Source organism: Procambarus clarkii, chromosome 39, assembly GCF_040958095.1.
Source record: "Procambarus clarkii isolate CNS0578487 chromosome 39, FALCON_Pclarkii_2.0, whole genome shotgun sequence".
NCBI lineage: Eukaryota > Metazoa > Arthropoda > Malacostraca > Decapoda > Cambaridae > Procambarus > Procambarus clarkii.
This window is the reverse complement of record NC_091188.1, coordinates 19,829,506-19,857,228: the sequence shown is the minus strand read 5'-3', so window position 1 is coordinate 19,857,228 and position 27,723 is coordinate 19,829,506. Positions and strand designations below refer to the sequence as shown.

General features: G+C 44.5%; 1 protein-coding gene across 1 annotated transcript; it reads right to left on the bottom strand.

The window, feature by feature from the left end:
• Nucleotides 1-7,644: 7,644 nt before the first annotated feature.
• LOC138372594 (sarcoplasmic reticulum histidine-rich calcium-binding protein-like) lies at nucleotides 7,645-22,263 on the bottom strand. The gene is made up of 3 exons (XM_069338081.1): nucleotides 22,201-22,263; nucleotides 17,095-17,308; nucleotides 7,645-8,441 (listed from the first exon to the last, which is right to left on the bottom strand). The coding sequence occupies exons 1-3, from the start codon at nucleotides 22,261-22,263 to the stop codon at nucleotides 7,645-7,647; spliced, it is 1,074 nt and encodes a 357-aa protein (XP_069194182.1).
• Nucleotides 22,264-27,723: the final 5,460 nt, after the last annotated feature.

Sequence of the window (27,723 nt, the reverse complement as noted above, 5' to 3'; positions counted from 1 at the left end):
GGTAGTACGGAATAATAATAATTCAGAAAAGGGGGTTGAGGAGACCAAGGAGACCATACCAACCAAGGAGAGAGTGGGGAGTCACGACGGCTCGAGTTGGGTGTGTGCACAAGACAACGAGGCCAGTGATGGAGCCGCACCCCCCTAAACGTGTGACGCTGAACCCCTCTCCAAGATCAGGAAGCGTACAGGGTGATCTCCTGGTCAAAATATAAGCACTCTACAGTTTTTTGGTTGGTCGACCGGCGGTAGCGAGTGTGTGGCTGCCGAGGTCGTTTGTTTGTTCCGGCAGAGAGTGGTTGGGGAGAAACGTTGTTTACCTGTATGCAAGGAACAGTCTGGCGCAGTAGGCAGACAGCTTTGGAGGTCTAAGCTCCATTAGCCCCAACCCTCTCAGGACGTCTGGGACCACGAAATTACTTAGTTGTTCATACCTAGTTGTGTTTGCGGAGGTTGAGCTCTGGCTCCTTGGTCCCGACTCTCAACTGTCAATCAACTGGTGAATAGGTTCCTGAGCCTAATGGGCTCTATCATATCTACACTTGAAACTGTGTACGGAGTCTTCCTCCACCACATCACTTACTAATGCACTCCATTTGTCTACTACTCTGACACTGAAAAAAATGTGTGCGTGCGTGTGTGTGCGCGTGTAAGAGCCCGCAACCCATTCTTCATTGTGAAACTCTTGTCATGACAGAGAGCTGACTAAGACTTCCGAGTGATTATCTTTGGTACTGCACATTAAATAGTTCATTAAGATTAATTAGTAATTTAACCTTCGCTACTCCTTTTGCCTGCGTCTTACAACCACGTATTTGAGAAGTGATTAAATAGAAGAAAAAAAAGATATATAATTAGGATGAAATGTAATACCAAAGAGGGGAACGAAAGGGGAATTAAGGGATATTAAGAGAGGGGAACAAAGGAAAGGTGAAGTAATCAAGTGGGGAGACGAGAGGTTGGAGATGAAAGCCGGCTGCCTGGGGCGTGTTTGTGCACAGCCTCCGGTATGGGGCGTGTTTGTGCACAGCCACCAGTATGGGGCGTGTTTGTGCACAGCCACCAGTATGGGGCGTGTTTGTGCACAGCCACCAGTATGGGGCGTGTTTGTGCACAGCCACCAGTATGGGGCGTGTTTGTGCACAGCCACCAGTATGGGGCGTGTTTGTGCACAGCCACCAGTATGGGGCGTGTTTGTGCACAGCCACCGGTAAGTGGCGTGTTTGTGCACAGCCTCCGGTAAGTGGCGTGTTTGTGCACAGCCACCAGTATGGGGGCGTGTTTGTGCACAGCCACCAGTATGGGGCGTGTTTGTGCACAGCCTCCGGTATGTGGCGTGTTTGTGCACAGCCTCCGGTATGTGGCGTGTTTGTGCACAGCCACCATTATGTGGCGTGTTTGTGCACAGCCTCCGGTATGGGGCGTGTTTGTGCACAGCCTCCGGTATGGGGCGTGTTTGTGCACAGCCTCCGGTATGGGGCGTGTTTGTGCACAGCCTCCGGTATGGGGCGTGTTTGTGCACAGCCTCCGGTATGTGGCGTGTTTGTGCACAGCCACCAGTATGGGGCGTGTTTGTGCACAGCCTCCGGTATGTGGCGTGTTTGTGCACAGCCTCCGGTATGTGGCGTGTTTGTGCACAGCCACCAGTATGGGGCGTGTTTGTGCACAGCCTCCGGTATGTGGCGTGTTTGTGAACAGCCTCCGGTATGGGGCGTGTTTGTGCACAGCTTCGAGTATTAGGGCGTATTTGTGCACAGCCACCAGTATGGGGCGTGTTTGTGCACAGCCTCCGGTATGGGGCGTGTTTGTGCACAGCCTCCGGTATGGGGCGTGTTTGTGCACAGCCTCCGGTATGTGGCGTGTTTGTGCACAGCCTCCGGTATGTGGCGTGTTTGTGCACAGCCTCCGGGATGTGGCGTGTTTGTGCACAGCTTCCGGTATGTGGCGTGTTTGTGCACAGCCTCCGGGATGTGGCGTGTTTGTGCACAGCTTCCGGTATGTGGCGTGTTTGTGCACAGCCTCCGGTATGTGGCGTGTTTGTGCACAGCCTCCGGGATGTGGCGTGTTTGTGCACAGCTTCCGGTATGTGGCGTGTTTGTGCACAGCCTCCGGTATGTGGCGTGTTTGTGCACAGCCTCCGGTATGTGGCGTGTTTGTGCACAGCCTCCGGTATGTGGCGTGTTTGTGCACAGCCTCCGGTATGTGGCGTGTTTGTGCTCAGCCACCAGTATGTGGCAGGAGGCTGCATCTCTCACACTAAGAGTACACCAATATATTAATAATTCTACAGAAACATGAGTGAATATATGATTTAGATATTTTTTGTGTACAGTTGCATAGTCTTGATGCTCGATGTCAAGCAAAACAGGACAATAAATTCATAGAAAAATATGTCCTTTTCCAGTTGGTGTCACAACCGGGCCGTCTGCCACCACTTTCACGTGCCACATACTCGTCCACACACACGGCTCCCCTTCCCCTCTGTTCTTCCCTACACTCTGGCTATCGCGTCCTTCCCCTCCGTGTATAGCACATTTTTCCCACCCACCCCCGGCTCATGCGGGCGAGGCCCATTTACACGCTAAAATCATAATTTTAATAACAGCAAGGGATTCCACCCAATTTTCCCAGACCGGAACCAACGACTAAGTTTCTTCCTTCGATACATATCTCGTTTCCTTTGGCTGCTATCTTGACTTGACCTTAAAAGGGAAGCAATTAAAAGGGACTTGACCTTAAAATGGAAACATAACAAAAGACCTCAGAGGGAAGCAATTATCTGAAACAAAGTGCGAACGATTTTTTGTCAAACAATCGAAAACTAAACAACTCTAATCGAAACTAAAAATTTTGAGTAATGTCGTATATACATAAACAAAACACGTCGGCAAATACATTTTCGTAATGAGCAATAAGTGTTAGTGGCTTCAGATGTGCGGTGCTTCGTCTACCCCGCCTCCCGCCGCCCCCGCCTGCAGAGATCTCTGCAATAATATTTGGGTACGAGCAGAGTTAATGTGAACACAGAATGGACTATTATGGCGGCTAGTAGGGGCTAATATGGCGACTAGTAGGGCTAATATGGCGGCTGGTAGGCCAAATATGACGGCTGGTAGGGCTAATATGGCGGCTAGTAGGGCTAATATGACTGCAGGTAGGTCTTATATGGCGGTTGGTAGGGCAAATATGGCGGCTAGTAGGGCTAATATGGCGGCTGGTAGGGCTAATATGGCGGCTGGTAGGCCAAATATGGCGGCTGGTAGGGCTAATATGGCGGCTGGTAGGCCAAATATGGCGGTTGGTAGGGCTAATATGGCGGCTGGTAGGCCAAATATGGCGGCTGGTAAGGTTAATATGGTGCCTGGTAGGGTTAATATGGCGGTAGGCAGGAATAATATTCTGGCTGGCAGGGTTAATTAACATGGCGGCAGGAAGGTCTACTCTGAAGATACATGGCGGCATGCTTAACTAATAAGGCGGCCGGCAGAGCTAATATTGCGGTTGGCATGATTAACATAGTTAAACAAGGCTAATATGGCGCTAAGCAAGGCTAATATAGTGTTAGGCACGATCAGTAATGTTGTAACCCAAGTAGAACATATTTACCCAGAATAATCTTGTAAGTCATATCACTTAATATCAAATATGGACGAGTAAGAATGAACGACAATATTATTTGATGCTAGAAGGTGGGCATAGGGTGGTGGCCTCCGCTGGGAGGTCACGACTGTCTGTACTCACCTAGTTGTGTCAGCAGGATCGAGCATTGACTCTTGGATCCCGCCTTTCGAGCATCGGTTGTTTACAGCAATGACTCCTGTCCCATTTCCCTATCATACCTGGTTTTAAAATTATGAATAGTATTTGCTTCCACAACCTGTTCCTGAAGTGCATTCCATTTTCCCACTACTCTCACGCTAAAAGAAAACTTCCTAACAGCTCTGTGACTCATCTGAGTTTCAAGCTTCCATCCATGTCCCCTCGTTCTGTTACTATTCCGTGTGAACATTTCGTCTATGTCCACTCTGTTAATCCCTCTGAGTATCTTATACGTTCCTATCATGTCCCCCCTCTCCCTTCTTCTTTCTAGTGTCGTAAGGCACAGTTCCCTCAGGCGCTCCTCATACCCCATCCCTCGTAGCTCTGGGACGAGTCTCGTTGCAAACCTCTGAACCTTTTCCAGTTTCATTATATGCTTCTTCAGATGGGGACTCCATGATGAGGCGGCATACTCTAAGACTGGCCTCACGTAGGCAGTGTAAAGCGTCCTAAATGCCTCCTTACTTAGGTTTCTGAATGCTGTTCTAACTTTTGCCAGTGAAGAGTACGCTGCTGTCGTTATCCTATTTATATGTGCCTCAGGAGATAGATTAGGTGTTACGTCCACCCCAGGTCTCTTTCACGCGTCGTCACAGGTAGGCTGTTCCCCTTCATTGTGTACTGTCCCTTTGGACAGTACACTATGAAGGGGAACAGCCCTAGTCCCTAGGGTTGTTCTCCTAGTCCCATTTCCATAACTTTACATTTGCTCGTGTTGAATTCCAGTAGCCATTTCTCTGACCATCTCTGCAACCTGTTCAGGTCCTCTTGGAGGATCCTGTAATCCTCATCTGTCACAACTCTTCTCATCAACTTTGCGTCATCCGCAAACATCGACATGTAGGACTCTACGCCTGTAAACATGTCGTTAACATATACAAGAAATAGAATTGGTCCCAGCACCGATCCTTGTGGTACTCCACTTGTTACTGTTCGCCAGTCCGACTTCTCGCCCCTTACCGTAACTCTTTGGCTTCTTCCTGTTAGGTAGTTCCTTATCCATGCTAGGACCTTTCCCCCCACCCCCGCCTGCCTCTCGAGCTTGAACAGCAGTCTCATGTGCGGTACTGTATCAAAGGCTTTTTGGCAGTCCAGAAATATGCAGTCTGCCCAACCATCTCTGTCCTGTCTTATCCTCGTTATTTTATCATAGAATTCCAGAAGGTTTGTTAGGCACGATTTCCCTGTCCATAACCCATGTTGATGTTTGTTCACAAACTTAATGTTCTCCAGGTGTGCAACCAGTCGTAGCCTAATTATTCTTTCCAGTATTTTACAGGGGATGCTTGTCAGTGATACAGGTCTATATTTACGTGCCTCCTCCCTATCACCTTTCTTGAAGATCGGCACGACATTTGCCTTCTTCCAGCAACTGGGCAATTCTCCCGACATAAGTGACTCATTAAAGACCCTTGCCAGAGGCACGTTGAGGGCCTGTGCTGCTTCTTTTATTATCCACGGTGATACTTTGTCTGGTCCAACTGCTTTAGTTGCATCTAGAGTTGTCAACTGTTTCATTACCTCCTCTGCTGTCACCTCCATATCTGATAGTCTTTCATCTAGGGTAACCCCTTCCAACAATGGGAGCTGCTCAGGCTCTGTAGTGAACACTCCATGGAAACTGGCATTCAGTGCCTCGCAGATTTCCTTGTCACTTTCAGTATATGCCCCCTCTGTCTTCCTTAGTCTTGTCACTTGGTCGTTCACCGACATTTTTCTTCTGATATGACTGTGTAGTAACTTAGGTTGTTTTTTCGCTTTGATTGCAATATCGTTCTCATAGTCCCTTTCCGATGTTCGTCTTATGTTAATGTAATCGTTCCTAGCTCTGTTACATCTGATCCTGTTGTCCTCTGTCCTTTGTCTTCTGTACTTCCTCCACTCCCGCCTGCTGGCCATTTTTGCTTCCTGACACTGTGTATTAAACCATGGGTTATTATATTCCTTCTTATTTTTTCCCTTTACTCTTGGTATAAATCTCTCTTCGGCCTCCTGGCATTTCCGTATGACTAGGTCCATCATATCTTGGACTGTTTTTCCTCTAATTTCTTCCTCCCACTGCACTTCACCCAGATAATCCCTTATCCTCTTATAGTCCCCTTTCCTGTAGTCAACTCTCCTTTCCCAGATCTCTTGTCCCATGGTCATAAGTTTGAATTCCATCATGTAGTCAAAGACTAGGACACAATGGTCACTGGCTCCTAGAGGTATTTCATGCTCTAAATTCTCGATATCTTAATATATACTCTCCATAAAGGTCTAGATTTAATTATTTTTAAGCAAGTCAGTTCGTGGTAGTAGTAAAGAGAAGTACCACCACCTCTTTGTATAGGGCGACAGTTGTGAATAGCTGAGTAGTTAGGTATGTTGTAGAGTTGAGTAGTGTCCTCTTTTAACCACGTTTCAGTAAACACAATAAAAGAGAATTTGTTGTCAACTGTTTGAATCAGGGCATTAACATCATCAAAGTGTTTGCTTAGAGATCTTACATTTAAGTTAATTACAGAAACATTGTGATTACATGTTAAAACATTATTTACATCATGTGCTGTATAATACCTGCAATTTTGATCATTAAAGTGATGATTGTCATGGATACTAGATAAGAGGATAAGGTCGAGGTCATGTTTGTTTGTGTGAGAGTTCACAGTTCCACGCCGAGGTGGAGAGGAACCGGGATCAAATCTGACCCAGGTGGGGAATTGACCCCTAACATGTAGGTCATCAACCTGCTCTCGCACAAGACAGCACATATATGACTTAATGCTTATAGTCACTATTTCCTTTATAAATAAGTACATATGTGACATATTCCAAGCCATATTTTTTTCTAGGCACTAATTTTTTCTTTCACTTTTATTAAACAATAGAGATTTTATACAAAATTTGACAATATCCTGAGTTACTTTACAATTTATTTAAATATTTTAGTTTTGTTTTATCATTTTTATAAAACTGTAATATCAATATAGGTATAGGCTCAGTACTAATTGTATTATCTTAACATATTAAGAAGGTTAGGTTAGGTTGTGGTTTTCTATTCAGCTTTTAAAGATAAACTCAAATGTTCACAATAAATTAGTATGTCACATATGCACTTATTCATAAGCAAGATATTGAGTATAAGCAAGTGCAAGAACGGATTGATGCCACACAGGACTCAAGGCTCGTGGCACTCGGCAGTGTGCCATGTTTTAGAGTGTCAGGGCCGTCACAGCAGGGCATAATCGAAGCACTAGTGGAGTGCCGCTAGGACCTTTGAGTCGGAGAGACGAGTCTGAGTGGCGGTTGGGCAAAGATGATCCAGTGAGTCCTAAGTTGGGGAGCCGGAAAGGCAAGGTCTTCAGAGCTGGGTGTGGTCAGCTCTGTTCACTTTGTAGAGTCGAACTCCTACCGGAGTGAGTGAGTAATGGTCAATAATAACAGTCTAGCCCAAGGGATGAACTTCAGGGATCCTTTTTTTTCTTAGGGTTTAGGATGTTAGTGTTAAGTTATGTGGATCAGTTAAGGTTCATTGTATGTACCGGTTACGGTACAAGGTGTGGATCAATTAGGGTTCATTGTGTGGACTGGTACAGGGTCCAAGGAATGGGACTGTCAGTGTCCAGAGTATGGGCCGGAATAGTCCGGCACTACCGGGAACTTGGACAGTGAGTAACCGACTAGGTAGTCAGTCAAGAGTTAACGAAACTCTAACAGTAATTGGGAAATTGGGAAACAAATACTCAAGTAACAGTTATAGTCTATTTAATGTAATAATCTCTAAATAAGATTTGAGCTACTGTAACCTCTCTTAATACTTCAAATGTTTGAAGGGGCTAACAGTTAGAGCTTAAGGAGGCAGGCAGAGCTTTCACGGCGGTGGCCAGGACTAATATGGCGGTGGCCAGGACTTATATGGCGGTGGTTAGGACTTATATGGCGGTGGCCAGGACTAATATGGCGGTGGCCAGGACTAATATGGCGGTGGCCAGGACTAATATGGCGGTGGCCAGGACTTATATGGCGGTGGCCAGGACTAATATGGCGGTGGCCAGGACTAATATGGCGGTGGCCAGGACTTATATGGCGGTGGCCAGGACTAATATGGCGGTGGCCAGGACTAATATGGCGGTGGCCAGGACTAATATGGCGGTGGCCAGGACTAATATGGCGGTGGCCAGGACTAATATGGCGGTGGCCGGGACTAATATGGCGGTGGCCAGGACTAATATGGCGGTGGCCAGGACTAATATGGCGGTGGCCAGGACTAATATGGCGGTGGCCGGGACTAATATGGCGGTGGCCAGGACTAATATGGCGGTGGCCAGGACTAATATGGCGGTGGCCAGGACTAATATGGCGGTGGCCAGGACTAATATGGCGGTGGCCAGGACTAATATGGCGGTGGCCAGGACTAATATGGCGGTGGCCAGGACTAATATGGCGGTGGCCGGGACTAATATGGCGGTGGCCAGGACTAATATGGCGGTGGCCAGGACTAATATGGCGGTGGCCAGGACTAATATGGCGGTGGCCGGGACTAATATGGCGGTGGCCAGGACTAATATGGCGGTGGCCGGGACTAATATGGCGGTGGCCAGGACTAATATGGCGGTGGCCAGGACTAATATGGCGGTGGGCTAATATGGTGTCAGGCTTTGCTCACATAGCGTTATTAAGGGGAGAGGAAGGGCTAACATTATGGCACGTAGGGCTAATATAGCAGCAAGCAGGGCCATTATGGAGAGTGGTAGTAACAATATCAGGATGCAAGTAACTTACTGCGGCAGGAAGGGGAAATATCTCAGCATGCAGGACTAATATGGCGTTTGGCAGCGCTAATGTTGCGGCCGATAGTGCTTACGTGTCAGTTTGAAGGACTGTTAAAATGCCTGCATATTAGGGTAATATGGCAACAGCCAAGGCTAATATGGCAACTACCAGGGCTAATATGGAAGACCGCCAGGGGTTAATATAGCGGCATGTAGAACAAATTTAGTATTAATCAAGAGCAACGAAAATGAGACCAAGGCTTAGAGTGAAGGCCTCCTTGGACTATTACTTCAGACCAAACCGACATTGTAGATTAGCTGTTCACTGCGACTTAATATTCTGCACACTAATAAAAAATTAACAAAAATATCACAAAAATATTGCCAAGCATACGCTGCTTGCTTGTAAAAAAGAGTGAGCCGGGTAATGAGTTAATTATACGACCGATTACTCCACGTGTCGCTTGGCTGAAGGGGCAATGAAGTTGACAAAGTGCCGAAAGCTATCTTAAGTGCGCTAAGATCCTTTTAACCACAGGCATTAATGAGGCATTATTCTGACACTGAGCACGGGGAGAGAGTCAGCAGTTTGGAAGGGCATTCGTGGGTGTGTACTCACCTAATTGTGCTTACGGGAATTGAGCTTTGTCTCTTTGGTCCCGCCTCTCAACTGTCAACCAACTGGTGTACAGATTCCTGAGCCTACTGGGCTCTATCATATCTACATATGAAACTGTGTATAGAGTCAGCCTCCACCACATCACTGCCTAGTGCATTCCATTTATTAACTACTCTGACACTGAAAAAATTCTTTCTAACGTCTCTGTGGCTCGTCTGGGTACTAAGTTTCCACCTGTGTCCCCTTGTTCGTGTCCCACCCGTGCTGAAGAATTTGTCTTTGTCCACCCTGTCAATTCCCCTGGGAATTTTGAAGGTGGTTATCATGTCTCCCCCTTACTCTTCTGTTTTCTAGGGACGTGAGGTTCACCTCCTTTAGCCTTTCTTCACAGCTCATACCTCTCTGTTCCGGGACAAGCCTGGTGGCGTACCGCTGAATCGTCTCTAACTTTGTCTTGTGTTTAACTAGGTATGGACTCCAGGCTGGAGCTGCATATTCCAGGATTGGTCTGATATAAGTGGTATACAGGGCCCTGAACGATTCCTTACACAAGATTCTAAAGGTAGTTCTTATGTTGGCCAGTCTAGCATATGCCGCTGATGATATCATTTTGATGTGGGCCTCTGGGGACAGGTTCAGTGTGATATCAACCCCCAGATTTTTCTCTCTATTTGACTCTTACAGGATTTCACTTCCCTGATGGTACTTTGTGTTCAGGCTTCTGCTCCCTTCGCCTAATTTCATTACCTTACACATTCCTAAGTTGAAGTTTAGCAGCCATTTTCTAGACCATTCCTCCAGTTTGTCCAGGTCATCCTGTAGTCTCTGTCTCTCTTCATCCGTCTTGATTCTTCTCATAAATTTTGCATCATCAGCAAACATTGAGAGGAACGAGTCTATACCCTCCGGAAGATCGTTTACATATATTTGAAACAGGATGGGACCAAGTACAGAGCCCTGTGGGACTCCGCTGGTGACATCTCGCCACTCTGATGTCTCCCCACTAACCGTTACTCACTGTTTCCTGTTTCTTAAGTACTCCCTTATCCATTGGAGCACCTCCTCCTGCCTGTTGCTCCAACTTTTTTAACAGCCTTTATGGGGTACAGTGTCAAAGGCTTTCTGGCTGTCCAGGAAAATGCAGTCGGCCCACCCTTCTCTTTCCCGCCTAATTTTTGTTGCCTGGTCATATTGTGTGGGTGTGTGTGTGTATTCACCTAGTTGTATTCACCAAGTTGTGATTGCGGGGGTTGAGCTTTGCTCTTTCGGCCTGCCTCTCAACTGTCAATCAACTGTTTACTAACTACTTTTTTTTCTCCACACCACACACACACACACACACACACACACCAGGAAGCAGCCAGTGACAGCTGACTAACTCCCAGGTACCTATTTACTGCTAGGTAACAGGGGCATTCAGGGTGAAAGAAACGTTGCCCATTTGTTCTGCCTGGTGCGGGAATCGATCCCGCACCACAGAATTACGAGCCCTGCGCGCTATCCACCAGGCTACCAGGCCCCTAGTGTGTGTGTGTGTGTGTGTGTGTGTGTATTCACCCAGTTGTGCTTTAGGGAGTTGAGTTCTGGCTCTTTGGTTCTTTCCATCTGTGTCCGCTCTCCCGCCTCTCAACTGTCAATCAGCTGGTGTACAGATTCCTGAGCCAACTGGGCTCTATCATATATACATTTGAAACTGTGTATAGAGTCAGATTTCATCACATCACTGCCTGATGCATTTCATCTGATAACTACTCTGACACTGAAAAAGTTCTTTCTAACGTCCTTGTGGCTCATTTGGGTACTCTGTTTCCATCTGTGTCCCCTTGTTCGCGTACCACCCGTGTTAAACAGTTTATCTTTATCTACCCTGTCAATTCCTATGAGAATATTGTAGGTAGTGATCATGTCTCGCCTTACTCTTCTGTCTTCCAGTGTCGTGAGGTACATTTCCCGCAGCCTTTCTTCGTATCTCTTGCCTCTTAGTTCTGGGATTAGCCTAGTGGCATATCTCTGAACTTTTTCAAGCTTCGCTTTGTGCTTGACAAGGTACGGGCTCCATGCTTGGGCCGCATACTCCAGGATTGGTCTTACATATGCCTTTGCGCTACCGCTCACTGGATGAGTATGGGGTGCACAATAACCTAGCCCCCTCTGGCAGCAACAATAAAAAATTTGTTATACAATTTACTGAATGATTCCTTACACAGGTTCCAGAAGGATGTTCTGATGTTAGCCAGCCTCGCATACGCCACAGATGTTATTCTTTTTATGTGGGCTTCAGGAGACAGGTCTGGTGTGATATCAACTCCTAGATCTTTCTCTCTCTCCGTTTCATGAAGGACTTTATCTCCCATTCTGAATCCTGTGTCTGGCCTCCTGTTTCCACTGCCTAGTTTCATTACCTTACATTTACTCGGGTTGAACTTTAGTAGCCATTTGTTGGACCATTCACTCTGTCTAGGTAATCTTGTAGCCTCATACTATTTTCCTCCGTCTTAATTCTCCTCATATTTTTTGCATCATCAGCAAGCAATGAAAGGAATGATTCTATACCATCAGGAAAATCATTTACCTATAAGAGATAGTATGGGGTCCATGGACTGAACCCTGCGGGACTCCACTGGTGGCGTCTTGCCAATCTGAGACCTCACCCCGCACAGTGATTCGCTGTCTTCTGGTACTTAGATACTCACTTATCCAATGAAGTACCTTTCCTTTCACTCCTGCCTGCATCTCCAGCTTTCGCAATTGTCTCTGGTGTGGTACTATGTCAAAGACTTTCTGGCAATCCAAAAATATGCAGTCTGCCCACCCCTCTCTTTCTTGTCTGATTCTTGTTGCCTGTTCGTAGAATTCAATTAATCATGTGAGGCATGACTTGCCATCCCTGAAACCATGTTGGTGTTGTGTCACAAAGTTTCTTCACTCCAGATGTTCCACTAGCTTTTTTCGCACAATTTTCTCCATTAGGTTGCATGGTATGCAAGTTAGGATCATTTCAGTGTAGTTCAGTGCCTCCTGTCTATCCCTCTTCTTGTATATCGGGACTACGTTTGCCGCCTTCCCAATTTTTGGCAGTTCACCTGTTACCAATGATTTGTTATACACCATGGAGAGTGGCAGGCACTGTGCTTCTGCGCCTTCATTCAGTATCCATGGCGATATTTCCTCCGAGCCTATAGCTTTTGTCACATCCAACTCTAGCAAAAGCTTCTTTTCATGCCCACTGGTAATCTCAATTTCCTCTAGTGGTGCCTGGTTAACTATTCATTCTCTTATCTCTGGAACTTCTGCTTGCTCTAAAGTGAAAACTTCCTGGAATTTCTCATTGAGTTCCTTGCACACTGCTTTGTCGTTTGTAGTGAATCTGTCTGCCCTTATCCTCAGTTCCATTACCTTTTCCTTCACTGTTGTCTTTCTCCTGATTTGATTGTGCAGTAATTTGGGTTGAGTTTTAGCCTTGCTTGCTATGTCATTTTCATATTACCCCTCTGCCTCTCTTCTCACCCTTCTGCCTCTCTTCTCATCCTGGCTCTCTGGTATCCTTCTCTGCTCTCAAGTGTTCTGTTATTTCTATAGTTTCTCCAAGCTCTTTTACGTTGTTGCTTAGTTAGCTTACATCTCTGATTAAATCATGGGTTTTTAATCCGCATTTCATTTTTTACCTTTTGGGCCGGGATAAATTTTTCTGCTGCCTCCTTGCACTTCTGCGTGATGTATTCCATCATGTCTTGGGCCGTCTTTCCCCTTACCTCTGTTTCCCATGTTATATCCGTTATGAATTTTCTTATCTCCTCGTAATAACCCTTTCGGAATGCTAGCCTTTTTCTTTCAGTCCCCTTTCTCGAGTACTTTAGCCTTTCTTCGATCAGATACTCAAACGTCAGTACACTGATCGGTCATTCCTACTGGGGCCTTGCTACATAGCCTTCCCAATTTGGTGCCTTCTTTTGATAATTACTTACTCCTACTGGGGCCTCGAAGTCAATTTCCCCTATGTCGGAGTCATTCAGTGTAAAGACTAGGTCAAGTCTCGCTGGTTCATCGTTTCCCCTCATCCTAGTGGGTTCCCTGACATGTTGGCTTAGAAAGTTTCTTGTCACCACCTCCACTAGTTTGGCTCTCCATGTATTCTCTCCTCCGTGCGGTTCCCTGTTCTCTCAGTCTATCCTTCCGTGATTGAAGTCCTCCATGATGAGCAGATGGGATCGATTTCTACAGGGAACAGAGGCTGCCCTCTCAATTATGTTATTACCTGCCATGTTTTTTTCTGTCATACTCTTGCCTGGGTCTTATATCATTTGGTGAAGGGTTATATATCACTGCTACTACTACTACTACTTGTAATAAATAAAAATAACGAGACGAGCTGGTTATACTCACCGATTATCAATAAGTATTTACATAAAATAGAATACGATGTAAGATTGAATAAAGATTATTGTGGGTTTGTGTGAACTCGGGAGACATGATCGCCACATACACGTTTTTCAAAGGAATTGATAGGCTAGGCAAAGACAATTTATTTATCACAAGACGCCTACACTCTAGTGAGATTCCCTTTGATGATGTGAATCGTATTTGATGAGTGTGTCAATGAGAATAAAGATGTGCAAAAATGTTTCGCAGTGCTATTTGAGTCAAGAAATGATACAAAGAATGCTTATTAACTAGTGAGAGAAAGAAGAGAAGACTATAAGGTATATGGTGTAATCACACAGATAACAAAAAAATATTAGAATTTGTAGGTAGTGATCACATCTCCCCAAGCTCTCCTGTCTTCCAGCGTCGTGTGGTGCATATTTCACAAAGCCTTTCCTCTTAACTCAGCTCTCTTAGTTCATGGGCTAGTGGCACATCTTTTGTTTAACACTAAATTTACACACACGTCATGAAATGATTATCGTTTGAGTGTTCCGTCTGAGTGACTGACCGTCCGTCTCTCCACAGAGATGGGTGATGCATGATATATGAAGCTGTACAGTACTTTAAACAATAATATTTACGGTTTAGTTGGGAAGAAAGGGATTTAGTGGGGTAGTAAAATGTATATATATTTGGATGAGTATTGTTACATTTTAGTCTTATATTTTCCTCTTCTGTTGGTAAAACTTACAATGAATAAAAAGAGAGCGAGTCACAAATCCTTTATTTATTTCGGATTGAGAATGTTTATAACTAAAAATGTATGCGGGGAACAAATCTCCCTCTTATTCAGTCCAGGTTGGTTGAGTGATTGAGTTCCTCAATATAGATGTTGGATGGTGTAAGTATTTTTTTACAACTAAATACGATCAGCATTTTATAACTAACTAAGATGTATGCGTGGAACATGTCTCCCTCTTATTCAGTCCAGGCTAGTTGACTGATTAAGTCAGCTGTCTGTGTGTGCCCTGTGTGACACCAAATAACTGTTATGAGGATCTACTCATTACCTTAACGTTTGGGGGTAACAAACACCATCCTTTTTACCCAGGCAATTCCCTGAAAATTTTGTATGTGGAGAACACGTCTCCCTCTTATAGCTCATATCAGTAATGATTTGACCTCATTTTGTACGTGGTTTCTGTTTTTCCGTTGCGCAGGAGCTGGAACTTATCTTCATTAAATAACATATTATTTTCTGTAGCGCATTGAAAGACATGATTTACATCTTTCTTCTTCTTGATGGTATGTGCTGTTTGCGTGCAGGGTCTATCCTCCCGATGATTGCACGAGTACAAATGTTGGGAGACCCGGTTATGTTGAAAATGACGAGCTTTCAAAGTGTTTGGTGTCTTGTACTGTAGATAGCGGAGTGTGTTAGAGGGAGAGTCGCTGCGCTGTAGGGCGTTATATTGTGTTTACGGCGTCAGCTGACCCTTATTGGTGCCCGGAATAAATGTGGCACTAGTTGAATGTGGGACAATTTGTTGGTCGACCTGAGATAATTAGTCAGTACTTTGACTATTGGGTATTTTCATGTAACATAATTTACGCTCGATGGATAAAGGTATCTTAAGAGTTCTAAATATTTATTTGAAATTTACTCTACCGCTCAGATGTCGGAAGCAGTGAAGGAGATAGTGTTCCAGTTGTTGAACTTTAAACTAAAAAGCGATTTAAGAAAAAAAAGCATCCTATCACACACCTGTCATATTGACTGAGTGGGGTCCAAGGAGACGGCGTCCCACCCCAGCGGGTGTTGTGGTGGTGGGATGTGTTGTCTATGACCCAGGTACACACTTCCCCGCGCTCATTATTACCCTCACTGCTGGTGCGGAAGGAGGAGAAGCGGTTGTGGTACTAAATGTGTTTACTTTTCCTAATTACTGGTGTGTTTGAGGAGAACTGTAGGCAGTCTGGCAAGAAGTTAGCTTAAGGAATTGACAGGTAATTGATGAGAGACAGCTGCTGGAGGGAGGGGTGCCACCGGATGTGTGGTGGGGGGTAGGAGCAAGACCAGTGCCCCAAACTGGGCATTAGTGTTCCATCCTCTGACGGGTGCAGTTATAATGGTTGGTTGGAGGTGAACTCCACACACCTAAATACTTAATATATTTATCTATCTTTATATATATTAAACTCCCACACACTTAGGTTCATGCTCCCATCAATCTCTGCGTGGGTGTAATGGGTTGGCATTTGTGTTTGATCTGATGGAGGCTTGACAGAGGGAGACCTCAACAGAGGTCCTTTGGTTAATGTGCGATTTTTTAACTCTCCGAGGCTGCGTGAGGGTTTGTGCACAGCCTCTTCGGTTCTCAATGCAGTAGAAAAAATTGTTATGACCCCCTTAGCAGAGTGATAAGTGTTTTAGAATGTTTCATACCCCCACGCCCATGCATCTCGCTCTCTCTCATGTTCCGGAAAGAAGTAATGAGGGAAGGCAAATAACTTGCAGATGACTTACTTACAAAAATCATATGTTATCATACATTCATCACCTCAATACATTATTTCAACTATCGTACACTCCTATGGCCACTCATCTACATACTCTCTTACCGAAAATGGGAGAGAGAGAGAGAGATACACCCCCATCCCCTATGACCCCATTCTCGACAACCCTAACCTAACCTACCAGATGCTGCACCCGGGCTCCTAGGCCAGGTGATGCAGGTGTTGCCAGCATGCGAGCGAGAAGTACTGCCACCGCCGCCCCACTCAGAGCCAGAAAGATCATGCAATGGGCCCACCACCTCTCTCTAAGATATCCTCCTTCCTCCCAACCCATACATTCACGGCAGTGCCATGTGCGCCACACCTGAACCATGCTTAGATCTCCTACCACTCATGCTTTAACTCTCTCTCTATTTTTTTTTTATTAACACATTAGGTACATCTGCATTTGTGCAGCTACCCTAGACTATATGAAGGAGAGTACAGTGTGTCAAAAAGCCAGTTACGTGGTGCTAAAAAATCCCTATCACACAGGATGGTTAGTCATACAGAGGCACGTGATAAGTAGTCTGCCGGGTGCATTATGAGGATATCATCAACACAAGAGTGAATAAGGCAGCAATGATACTAAAAGTCCCCATCTCATAGGATGGTTAGTCATACAGGGCCATATGTTCAATAGCCTGCACTGGCAAATTGTGGGTACACTATGAGGATATCTTCAAGGACATGAGAGTGAATAAAGTAATTACAAACCTCCAGGTACCTCATGCCAACTGGTCTGAAAGGTCTAATAACTGGGCATTCGGTGATGTAGTGTGGGAGATCATGCCGCAGTTCCTGCTCCAGAGTTTGCACCTGGAGTGCTCAGGATTGGGAGATCCGTCACCTGCAGCCACCTGCCACAGGTAACGGTAACCCAACCTGATCCTGGCAACCACGTGTCGCACAGTCTGGTGGACGTTTTGTGCTGCCCATAGATATATTTTTCAGATTTGAATAAATCATAGCTTTTTATACTAGTGCTTTCAGGTCGTTGGGAGTCAGTAATTTCTTTCCTATCAGACTTGAGTGTTTGGACCAATATAGCTTTGACAGTAGAAATAGGGATACTTATATCAAATTCAACTACATCTTTGTTACACGCTAATTTGGCTGCAATGTCTGTCTCATCATGATGAGTTATATTTATGTGTGATGGTATCCATACGAAGGAGATTTGAGACCCTTTGTTCTGTGCAGGGATTAGGTCATTTATAATTGATAGTATGAGGTTCTTGCTGTCGATCTTCCAGGAGAAGTTTTCGATTGCTTGAAGAGCAGTCTTTGAATCACAAAATATTATTCCTTCTCCAATGTTTTTCAATGTACTGGTAGCTAGTTGTAATGCTGCTAATTCTGCTTGTATTCACCTAGTTGTGTTTGCAGGGGATGAGCTTTGCTCTTTCGGCCCGCCTCTCAACTGTTAGGTAACAGGGCCATTCAGGGTGAAAGAAACTTTGCCCATTTGTTTCTGCCTGGTGCGGAAATCGAACCCGCGCCACAGAATTACGACTCCTGCGCGCTGTCCACCAGGCCTTCCCCCTATGTTGTGTGGAGGTCAGCCAGTTGTTTAGCCTGACACTGACAGTCTTAGAGCAAATATTATTTCTATAAAACCTACATGCTGCTGCAGTCCGTCCATAGAAGATTGGACTGAGCCGTCGGTGTAAACACAGTGCTCGTGAGATCTTAAATTCTCGATGGAGGAGGCAATTGTTTCGAGTGTAACAACTTTGAGAAGACCAAGATTCTCATTACCTTTCACGGTGACAGGTGTGTAGGATACGTGAATGGTGAGGTACAGATAAAGAAGAATATCAGAGACAGGTAGATTGCACTTAAAAGGAATGTTGAGTTTAATGAGATTGTAGGCATTTTTGCTCAGCCATTTATCATAAAAGGAGTGAGTTGGTATGTCGGCACCAGCCAATAGGGTGTTAACAGCACTAAATAATTTGTCTCTGAGCAATGCAGGAGTTGTAGGGTCTCTCATGACTAAGGCAAAAGGTCGTGTTGACTTGCATGATAATCTCTAGTATGGTTGAAAGCTTCAATTCTTCCCTTATGTAGATGATTCTTGTGCATCTTGGGGCACCAAGAATTATTTTCTTGGCTTCATTCTGTACTACTTCAAGTTTGTCCAACACAGAGGCAGGGAAATTAATTAAGTGCAAAGCATTATAATCAACAAGAGAACTAACAAACATCATATAGAATAGTCTAGCATATTTAATATTGATACCGGTATTCTTACCAGTCTTTTCAGTGGTTTTAGTCTTTCTTTTAGCTTACTGTGTAGATCGTTTACAATGTCACTGTTAATACCAACTCCATGGTAAACTTGGTTGATACCTCGTTGATGTGGTTCTGGAAGTTCTACTCCCCAAGCCCGGCCCGAGGCCAGGCTTGACTTGTAAGAGTTTGGTCCACTAGGCTGTTGCTTGGAGCAACCCGCAGACCCACATATCTACCACAGCCCGGTTGGTCCGGCACTTCTTGGAGGAAACAATCTAGTTTCCTCTTGAAGATGTCCACGGTTATTCCGGGAATATATCTTATGCTTGCTGGGAGGGTGTTGAACAACCGCGGACCTTTGATGCTTATACAGTGTTCTCTGATTGTGCCTATGGCACCCCTGCTCTTCACTGGTTCTATTCTGCATTTTCTTCCATATCGTTCACTCCAGTACGTTGTTATTTTACTGTGAAGATTTGGTACTTGTTCCTCCAGTATCTTCCACGTGTATATTATTTGATATCTCTCTCGTCTTCTTTCTAGTGAGTACATTTGGAGGGCTTTGAGACGATCCCAATAATGTAGGTGCTGTATCGCATCTATGCGTGCCGTATTTGTTCTCTGTATTCCCTCTATTTCAGCAATCTCTCCTGCTCTGAAGGGGGAAGTGAGTACTGAGCAGTACTCAAGACGGGACAACACAAGTGACTTGAAGAGTACAACCAATGTGATGGGATCCCTGGATTTGAAAGTTTTCGTAATCCATCCGATCATTTTTCTGGCTGAAGCAATATTTGCTTGGTTATGCTCCCTTAACGTTAGATCATCACACATCATTATTTTCAAATCCTTTGCATGCTGTTTTCCTACTATGGGCACATTTGATTGTGTTTTGTACACTGTATTATTTTTAAGGTCCTCATTTTTACGGTACCTGAGTACCTGGAATTTATCACTGATAAACATCATGTTATTTTCTGTTGCCCAGTCGAAAACTTTATTAATATCTGCTTGAAGTTTTTCAATGTCTTCAGCCGAGGTAATTTTCATGCTGATTTTTGTGTCATCTGCGAAGGATGATACGAAGCTGTGATTTGTATTTTTGTCTATATTTGATATGAGAATAAGGAAAAGCAGCGGTGCAAGGACTGTACCCTGAGGTACAGAGCTTTTAACTGCACTTGGACTCGATTTTATATGATTGCCTGTTACTCGTTGAGTCCTGTTTGATAGAAAACTGAGAATCCAGCGTCCTCCTTTACCGGTTATTCCCATTGACCATTTTTGTGTGCTATCACTCCATGGTCACATTTATCGAAAGCCTTTGCAAAGTCCGTGTATACCACATCAGCATTCTGTTTTTCTTCTAATGCCTCAGTGACTTTGTCGTAGTGATCAAGTAGCTGTGAGAGGCACGATCTTCCCGCTCGAAATCCATGTTGGCCTGGGTTGTGAAGGTCATTGGACTCCATGAAATTGGTGACCAGACTCCTTATCACTCTCACAAATACTTTTATTATGTGGGACGTTAGTGCAACTGTCTACAATTCTTTCCCAATACTTTGCTACCTCCCTTGTGTAGAGGGGCTATGTCTGCTACTTTAAGTGCATCTGGTATCTCCCCTGTGTCCAAGCTCTTGCTCCACACTATACTTAGTGCCTGTGCTACCGGCACTTTGCATTTCTTTATAAATATTGAATTCCATGAATCTGGACCCGGAGCCGAGTGCATGGGCATGTTTTCAATTTTTTTTTTCAAAGTCTAGTACGCTCGTGTTGATATCAGTTATATTTGCAGGAGTTTGGATATCCCTCGTAAAGAAATTATCTGGATCTTTCACTTTCACTTTCATTTTGATTATTGGAGTGCTAAATATGTCCTCATACTGTTTTTTTAGGATTTCACTAATTTCTTTGTCATCCTCCGTGTATGAACCTTCACTTGTACGAATAGGTTCAATACTAGCAATGTTTTTTAGTTTTGATTTCGCCTATGTGAAGAAGTATTTTGGATTTTTCTTTACTTCCTGGCTTGCTTTCTGTTCTAACTGTCTTTCTTCAGTTTGATATGAGTGTTATCTTTTTTTCATTTTCTCTTTGGGATGGAGAACTCTGGATTTAGTTATAGAGATAACAAGACCATATTCAATGCTTTTAGCAGGGAGTGAATCAAGTAGAGCTTGCAGTCTCGTTTGGGTATTTGCAACAATGCATGTCATCGGCATAACAGATGACGGCTTCGTCAGGTAGTGTGGGAATATCAATTGTTAATTTGTGCATCAGAAGATTGAACAGTGTAGGACTTAGCACTCTACCCTGGGGTCTACCCAACTCACAGGGTGCACAAAGTTTACTATTGACACCCTTGAAAAGGACTGAGGCGGTTCTGTTACACAGGTAACCCTTGAGCCATGTCAACAGTCTTCCCTTAACTCCAAAAGAGGCTAGTTGTGCTAAGATTATTTCTCTGTTTGCTGTATCAAAAGGATTTTGGAGATCAATAAATGCCGCCTGAGAGTTTGGTCCCTCTCTGATAAAATATTCAGCAAAGCAAGTTTGAGTGCTTCTTCCAGGAAGGAACCATGCAGGTTAGGAGCAAGGTGGGGCTTGATTTGAAACATTAGTCTGTCGATTATAATCCTCTTTAAGAACTTTACACATGCACGACGTCAGAGAAATGGGTCTGATTTTTTTTTAATTTGGCTTGGGTATGGGTATTATGAGTCCCTGTGTCCAGCGGTCAGGTAAAACACCCTGCCTTAGACTCTGATTAAACCATTCTAGCAAAGAGCTATTTGGCAGCTCAGCAAGTACTCTCATGGTATTGTATGTGATGCCATCTTCTCCAGGAGAGATAGCCTTACCTTTCTTGAGTGCATTTTTAATTTCAAAGGGGGTTATACCATAGTTATCATCAGGCCTTAGTTCACTACCGGCAATTTCAATATTGACGTTACGATTTATTTTGGTACTAGCCAGATGATGTTGTACATCTAGGGGCAGGCTGCTTATACTGGCAGTGCTTGAATATTGTTGAAGCATTTTTTTTATTATTAATACATTAGGTACATCTGTATTTGTGCAGCTACCCTAACCTATATGAAGGAAAGTACAGTGTCAAAAAGCTAGCTACGTGATGCTAAAAAATCTCCATCACACAGGATGGTTAGTCATACAGAGGCATATGATATGTAGACTGCACTGACAGACTCTGGATTCGTTATGAGGACATCATGAGCACAAGAATAAATAAGATAGCAGTGATACTAAAATGCCCCCATCTCACAGGATGGTTAGTCATACAGCATTTTTTTATTAATACATGAGGTACATCTGCATTAGTGCAGCTACCCTAGACTATATGACGTGGAGTACAGTGTGTCAAAAAAGCTAACTAGGTGATGCTAAAAAATCCCCATCACACAGGATGGTTAGTCATACAGGGCCATATGTTTAATAGCCTGCACTGGCAAATTTTGGGTACACTGTGAGGATATCTTCAAGAATACGAGAATGAATAAAGTAATTGCAAAGCTCCAGGTACATCATGCCAACTGGTCTGAAAGGTCTAATAACTGGGCATTCGGTGATGTAGTGTGGGAGATCGCATACAGCAGCACGTACACCCACCTATACAACTCTACGCTTACAAAACATGCACTTTCAACACTCATCTCACCCTTACTACCACTACACCATGTGAACGGCCCAACACATACAAACTCTCACACAACACATGTTCACATACTCACCCTATCCTAACCACACATCCCATTAAACACACGGAGACTAGAATCGGGAGCGAGCAGGGCACCTCTCACGCGCTGAAACGGATCGCCTCGTACTCACCTGGACAGCTGTATCACAGGTGCCACACCTGCCCAGGTGCTCGCGCCAGGTTCTAGTCCCCATTTTCCTTATTTGTACTCTCATAGTTTTTCTTATGAAGTCTGAACATCATCACTAGGGCCCCCAATTTAAACGTTAATCATCTAGGCTCAGCATTGTTAATTAGTTAACGGTTAACTAACATAGTTAACTGTTAACAGCTAATCTACAATGTTGTTTTGGTATAAGGTATTAATTCAAAGTGTTCTTGCAATTCAACCATTAATCATCTAGGTTTTTTCTATCTGCATGTGAAATTCATTGCAAAATCAACCTCCACTACTTCTTAGTGCACTGTAATTGTTTAGTAATGCCAACAAACTTTTTTTGTTCCAGATTTAATTTAAATTATTGGAAAACTCTAAAACGTCTGTAAAACAGGATTTATTATTGACAAATCCCTCTTTGGTGTCTGGAGAAGAACATTTACTGATTTAAATGTTCCACGAGTCTCCTGGAGCCTTAAGCACTGTAGGCTTGGTAGTGATACTGAGCTGTATTTTGCAAACTCTTGTTTTCTCCTGTCTTTTATATCGGCCGTTGTCAACAACACTGGCGAGAGTGGATGGCAGAGTGACAGTGGATGGGGCCGAGCAGCTGTGTATGGGGGGGGGGGAGAGTGGGGGGCTATGGGTCTGTGGAATGGGGTTAGGAGAAAGCAGTAATGGCTCTCAGATACGAAGCATTGCAACTTGGGGGTTATTAACAAGGGGAGGATGGAGTTAGGTTTAATGATGTAATATTCAATTATGTCCCATAATTTCGAGAAGATTTTTTTTTTACTATGGCTAGTCAACTGGTTGAGTAGTGCACCATTCCCTTATTATAGTGAACAAATCCACCCTTATTATAGTGTTAAAGCAGTGCCAAGATGACACCTCTTGCACTAAGTTTATCGTCGACGGTGATCTTGCATTCTTAAAGAATAAAATACAAAAATTACAACAAACATTCCTTCTTTCTGTCAATACGATAATATAGTTAACTCGGCTGTTAACACATATTTTAGTCTGAAAATCATTTATGTCTTCAAACTGATAGTTATATTGACGAGTTATAAACTTTCTTTAGTATTATGAAACCTTCTGATGTGAAGTGGCACAGATACGCAGTCGAAAAATTCCCTTAAAAATAACAATTGATGGATTTATTTTATTTTTTTACCTATTTGACAATTAGAATTCCTCATTCCCTAGAATCATATAAAAAATTTAATGAAAGTCAGAGGGAAAATTATAAGTCTTTAACGTCCTAGTATTTAGGCCACCTCGCTTAGCTTCAATATTGACATAAAATACTCCTGTATCGGTCATAATTTTCATTATATAAATGAAAATGTATATAATGAAAATCCACACACAAAAACAGAAGTGCTCCTCCGGGTGTCTCCTCTAGAGCTCACGAGCACTAGCACTATTCTCTAGACCTCTAAAGTATGTTTACTGGTAGCCACAAATGCTAAGACATTGAAAGAAATAAGTCCTTTACTCGACTCCACAAAGATGAGAATCCCAATAATTGTTGTGTATTATTATAAGGCCGCAGAAGACCGCTTCGTTATTCACCGCAAATTAAACATAGATCATGCTAATAACAGTGTAAATAAAGCATAACAAAAAATGTTTTCAAATATCAAAATTTAGGTTGCAATGAATCTATCAAAATGCATCAGAAAGTGTTAAGATTGATGATGAAGGGGCAAGGCAAGACAGTCAGGGATAGAGAGGCAGGGACTGACAGGCAGGGACTGACAGGCAGGTACAGACAGGGACAGACAGACAGGGACAGACAGGCAGGGACAAACAGACAGGGACAAACAGACAGGGACAAACAGATAGGGACAGACAGACAGGCAGGGACAGACAGACAGGCAGGGACAGACAGACAGGCAGGGACAGACAGGCAGAAACAGACAATCAGGGATTACAGGGACAGTCAGGCAGGGACAGGCACAAACTGACAAGAACTTAAAATTAAAAATCAGAATTATGGAATATATGCTGTCTGTCAGAACAGACCTATAAAGCTCACCATTCTACTAGCCCTTAGTGACACGTGGTATAAGGCATTAGTTACCAGGTCTGGAGAGATTATGTAACAATACGACGACATCCTGACCCTTATCCTTCCTTCCAAGGTAACTTGACTCAACAACACATAAAAGATATTTCTTGTTATTTTTCAAAATAGTATGAGTAAAGAACAGATCTTGACTAACAGTAGCACTTTACTACCCCACTCCATACTGTACATATTTAAGTGTATTAGTTGTAAGACGGATAAGTATACAGGTTGTACTGTATGCCATCCCTTCGACTTATAGAGTCCAAGGGATGGCACACACGTCACTTCGAGGTCTTAAGCACTGCCTAGCGTCCAGCAGAGAGAGATCCTAGTTTGTTATTGTACCATAATTCTGTTATCCTTTATGTTAACCCGTGGTGGCCGCCTAGATGGGGTAACACCACGCCCATGGACGAACGGAAGACTATATCTATAAGTCCAACTTTCGAAACACCCACCGTTCACTATCAATATTTTCGTTCAATAGCTGCCCAACCACTTCGGGTGGATGGTAGAACGATGGTCTCGCTTCATGCAGGTCGGCGTTCATTCCCCAACCGTCGAAGTGGTTGGGCACCATTCCTTCCCCACGTCCCATCCCAAATCCTTATCCTGACCCCTTCCCAGTGCTATATAGTCCTGATGACATGGCACTTTCCTCTGATAATTCTCCTTTTCCTCCATACCAGTTAAGTAGATGATGCTGTACCCAAGGGGGCATGCCACTGATGCTGTACCCACGGGGGCATGCCACTGATGCTGTACCCACGGGGGAAGTAGATCACGCTGTACCCACGAGAAAGCAAATGATGCTGTACCCCACGGTAGGGGGGGGGGGGAGCAAATGATGCTGTACCCCTCGGGGGAAGCAGATGATGCTGTACCCCACAGAGGGGGTAAAGCAGATGATGCTGTACCTCACAGTGGGGGGGATAAGCAGATGATGCTGTACCCCACAGAGGGGGGTAAACAGATGATGCTGTACCTCACAGGGGGGGGGGGAAGCAGATGATGCTGTACCCCACGAGTGGAAGCAGATGACGCTGCACCACACGGGGAAAGGGTTCGTAACTCATCGAAACAACGAAATTATAGAAATTTTACAGGTTTACAGGTGATAAAGATAAATTATAATCGGAGTTATCATCATTAAGAATACGAACAATGAGTAACAGCGGCTGCCATCTCTTCAGATTACACACAACCAGCATTCGGTACTGTCAAATGGTGCAGAATGCTTGCAACACTGCAGCATATTGCCTGCATTTTAGTTTTTTTGGCTGGGCTGGCAGACACGCTAATGGAGGAACAAAAAATAGAGCGATGCCTGTGGGTGGACGTGGAGAACAATGGGAGGCCGCTGTTGTAAGACATTAATCAGGGCGTGAATGGACAGAGGAGTCCCACGCTAGCGGAGGCTACTAGGCTTGTGAGGTGCAAGCCTCACTTCCCACAAGGAGACTAATTAGTGCTTGTACGCACCTCAGTTCCGTCATTTTATACGGGTAAACTGGGCCTTTGCATGTGCAGCGGCGTTATTGGCAGTCTGCCAGCTGGCTTCGGTGTTGGGGTGGATGCCTATCAACCTGTGGGAGAGCTATAGACGGCATTACAAGAGTATACTGGCGAACACCAATTGATAGATACGTTTCTGCTAATGTACATAATTAATGATTAAAGTAAACTGTCAACGTGTATACACCGATCAGTTAAGTACTCCTCTCAGTGTACATGTACACCGAGAGTGAATATGTACACCTCTCGGTGTACATATTCTGTGTTTATTACACTTGAATACCGTTAAAGGGGGTTAGAATATGATCAACTCCCATAAAAACCCTTAAAAAATTTTAAACATTATAACTGTTTTTCACTGCTAACACGCTCATTTTCTTAACAGAAACAAATGAAGTAGGACGGATCCCATAGTTAAAGGAGCAAGAATTAATGTAGCTAATAACAATGAGGATTTGTGGAGAGACAATAATAACCGATAATTAGGAGACAAAAAGGTATTCTCGTGCAGGATGACGGCCTGTCGTGTTGTGTTGTGTCGTGTTGTGTTGTGTCGTGTTGTGCTGTGTCGTGTTGTGCTGTGTTGTCGTGTTGTGTTGTGTTGTGTTGTGTCGTGTTGTGCTGTGTTGTGTTGTGCTGTGTCGTGTTGTGTCGTGTTGTGTCGTGTTGTGTCGTGTTGTGTCGTGTTGTGTCGTGTTGTGCTGTGTCGTGTTGTGCTGTGTCGTGTTGTGTTGTGTCGTGTTGTGCTGTGTCGTGTTGTGTTGTGTCGTGTTGTGTTGTGTCGTGTTGAGTTGTGCTGTGTCGTGTTGTGTCGTGTTGTGTTGTACTGTGTCGTGTTGTGTCGTGTTGTGTTGTACTGTGTCGTGTTGTGTTGTGTCGTGTTGAGTTGTGCTGTGCTGTGTCTTGTTGTGTTCTGTCGTGTTGTGCTGTGTCGTGTTGTACTGTGCCGTGTTGTGCTGTGTCGTGTTGTGTTGTGTCGTGTCGTGTTGTGTTGTGTCGTGTCGTGTTGTGTTGTGTCGTGTTGTGCTGTGTCGTGTTGTGTTGTGTTGTCGTGTTGTGTCGTGTTGTGTCGTGTTGTGTTGTACTGTGTCGTGTTGTGTCGTGTTGTGTTGTACTGTGTCGTGTTGTGTTGTGTCGTGTTGAGTTGTGCTGTGCTGTGTCTTGTTGTGTTCTGTCGTGTTGTGCTGTGTCGTGTTGTACTGTGCCGTGTTGTGCTGTGTCGTGTTGTGTTGTGTCGTGTCGTGTTGTGTATGTTGTGCAGTGTCGTGTTGTGCTGTGCCGTGTTGTGCTGTGTCGTGTTGTGTTGTGCTGTGTCGTGTTGTGTTGTGTCGTGTCGTGTTGTGTTGTCGTGTTGTGTCGTGTTGTGTCGTGTTGTGTTGTACTGTGTCGTGTTGTGTCGTGTTGTGTTGTGTCGTGTTGAGTTGTGCTGTGCTGTGTCTTGTTGTGTTCTGTCGTGTTGTGCTGTGTCGTGTTGTGCTGTGTCGTGTTGTGCTGTGCCGTGTTGTGCTGTGTCGTGTTGTGTCGTGTTGTGTATGTTGTGCAGTGTCGTGTTGTGCTGTGTCGTGTTGTGCTGTGCCGTGTTGTGCTGTGTCGTGTTGTGCTGTGCCGTGTTGTGCTGTGTCGTGTTGTGCTGTGTCGTGTCGTGCTGTGCCGTGTCGTGCTGTGCCGTGTTGTGCTGTGCCGTGTTGTGCTGTGCCGTGTTGTGCTGTGTCGTGTTGTGCTGTGTCGTGTTGTGCTGTGTCGTGTTGTGCTGTGCCGTGTTGTGCTGTGCCGTGTTGTGCTGTGTCGTGTTGTGCTGTGTCGTGTCGTGCTGTGTCGTGTCGTGCTGTGTCGTGTTGAGCTGTGTCGTGTTGAGCTGTGTCGTGTTGTGCTGTGTCGTGTCGTGCTGTGTCGTGTCGTGCTGTG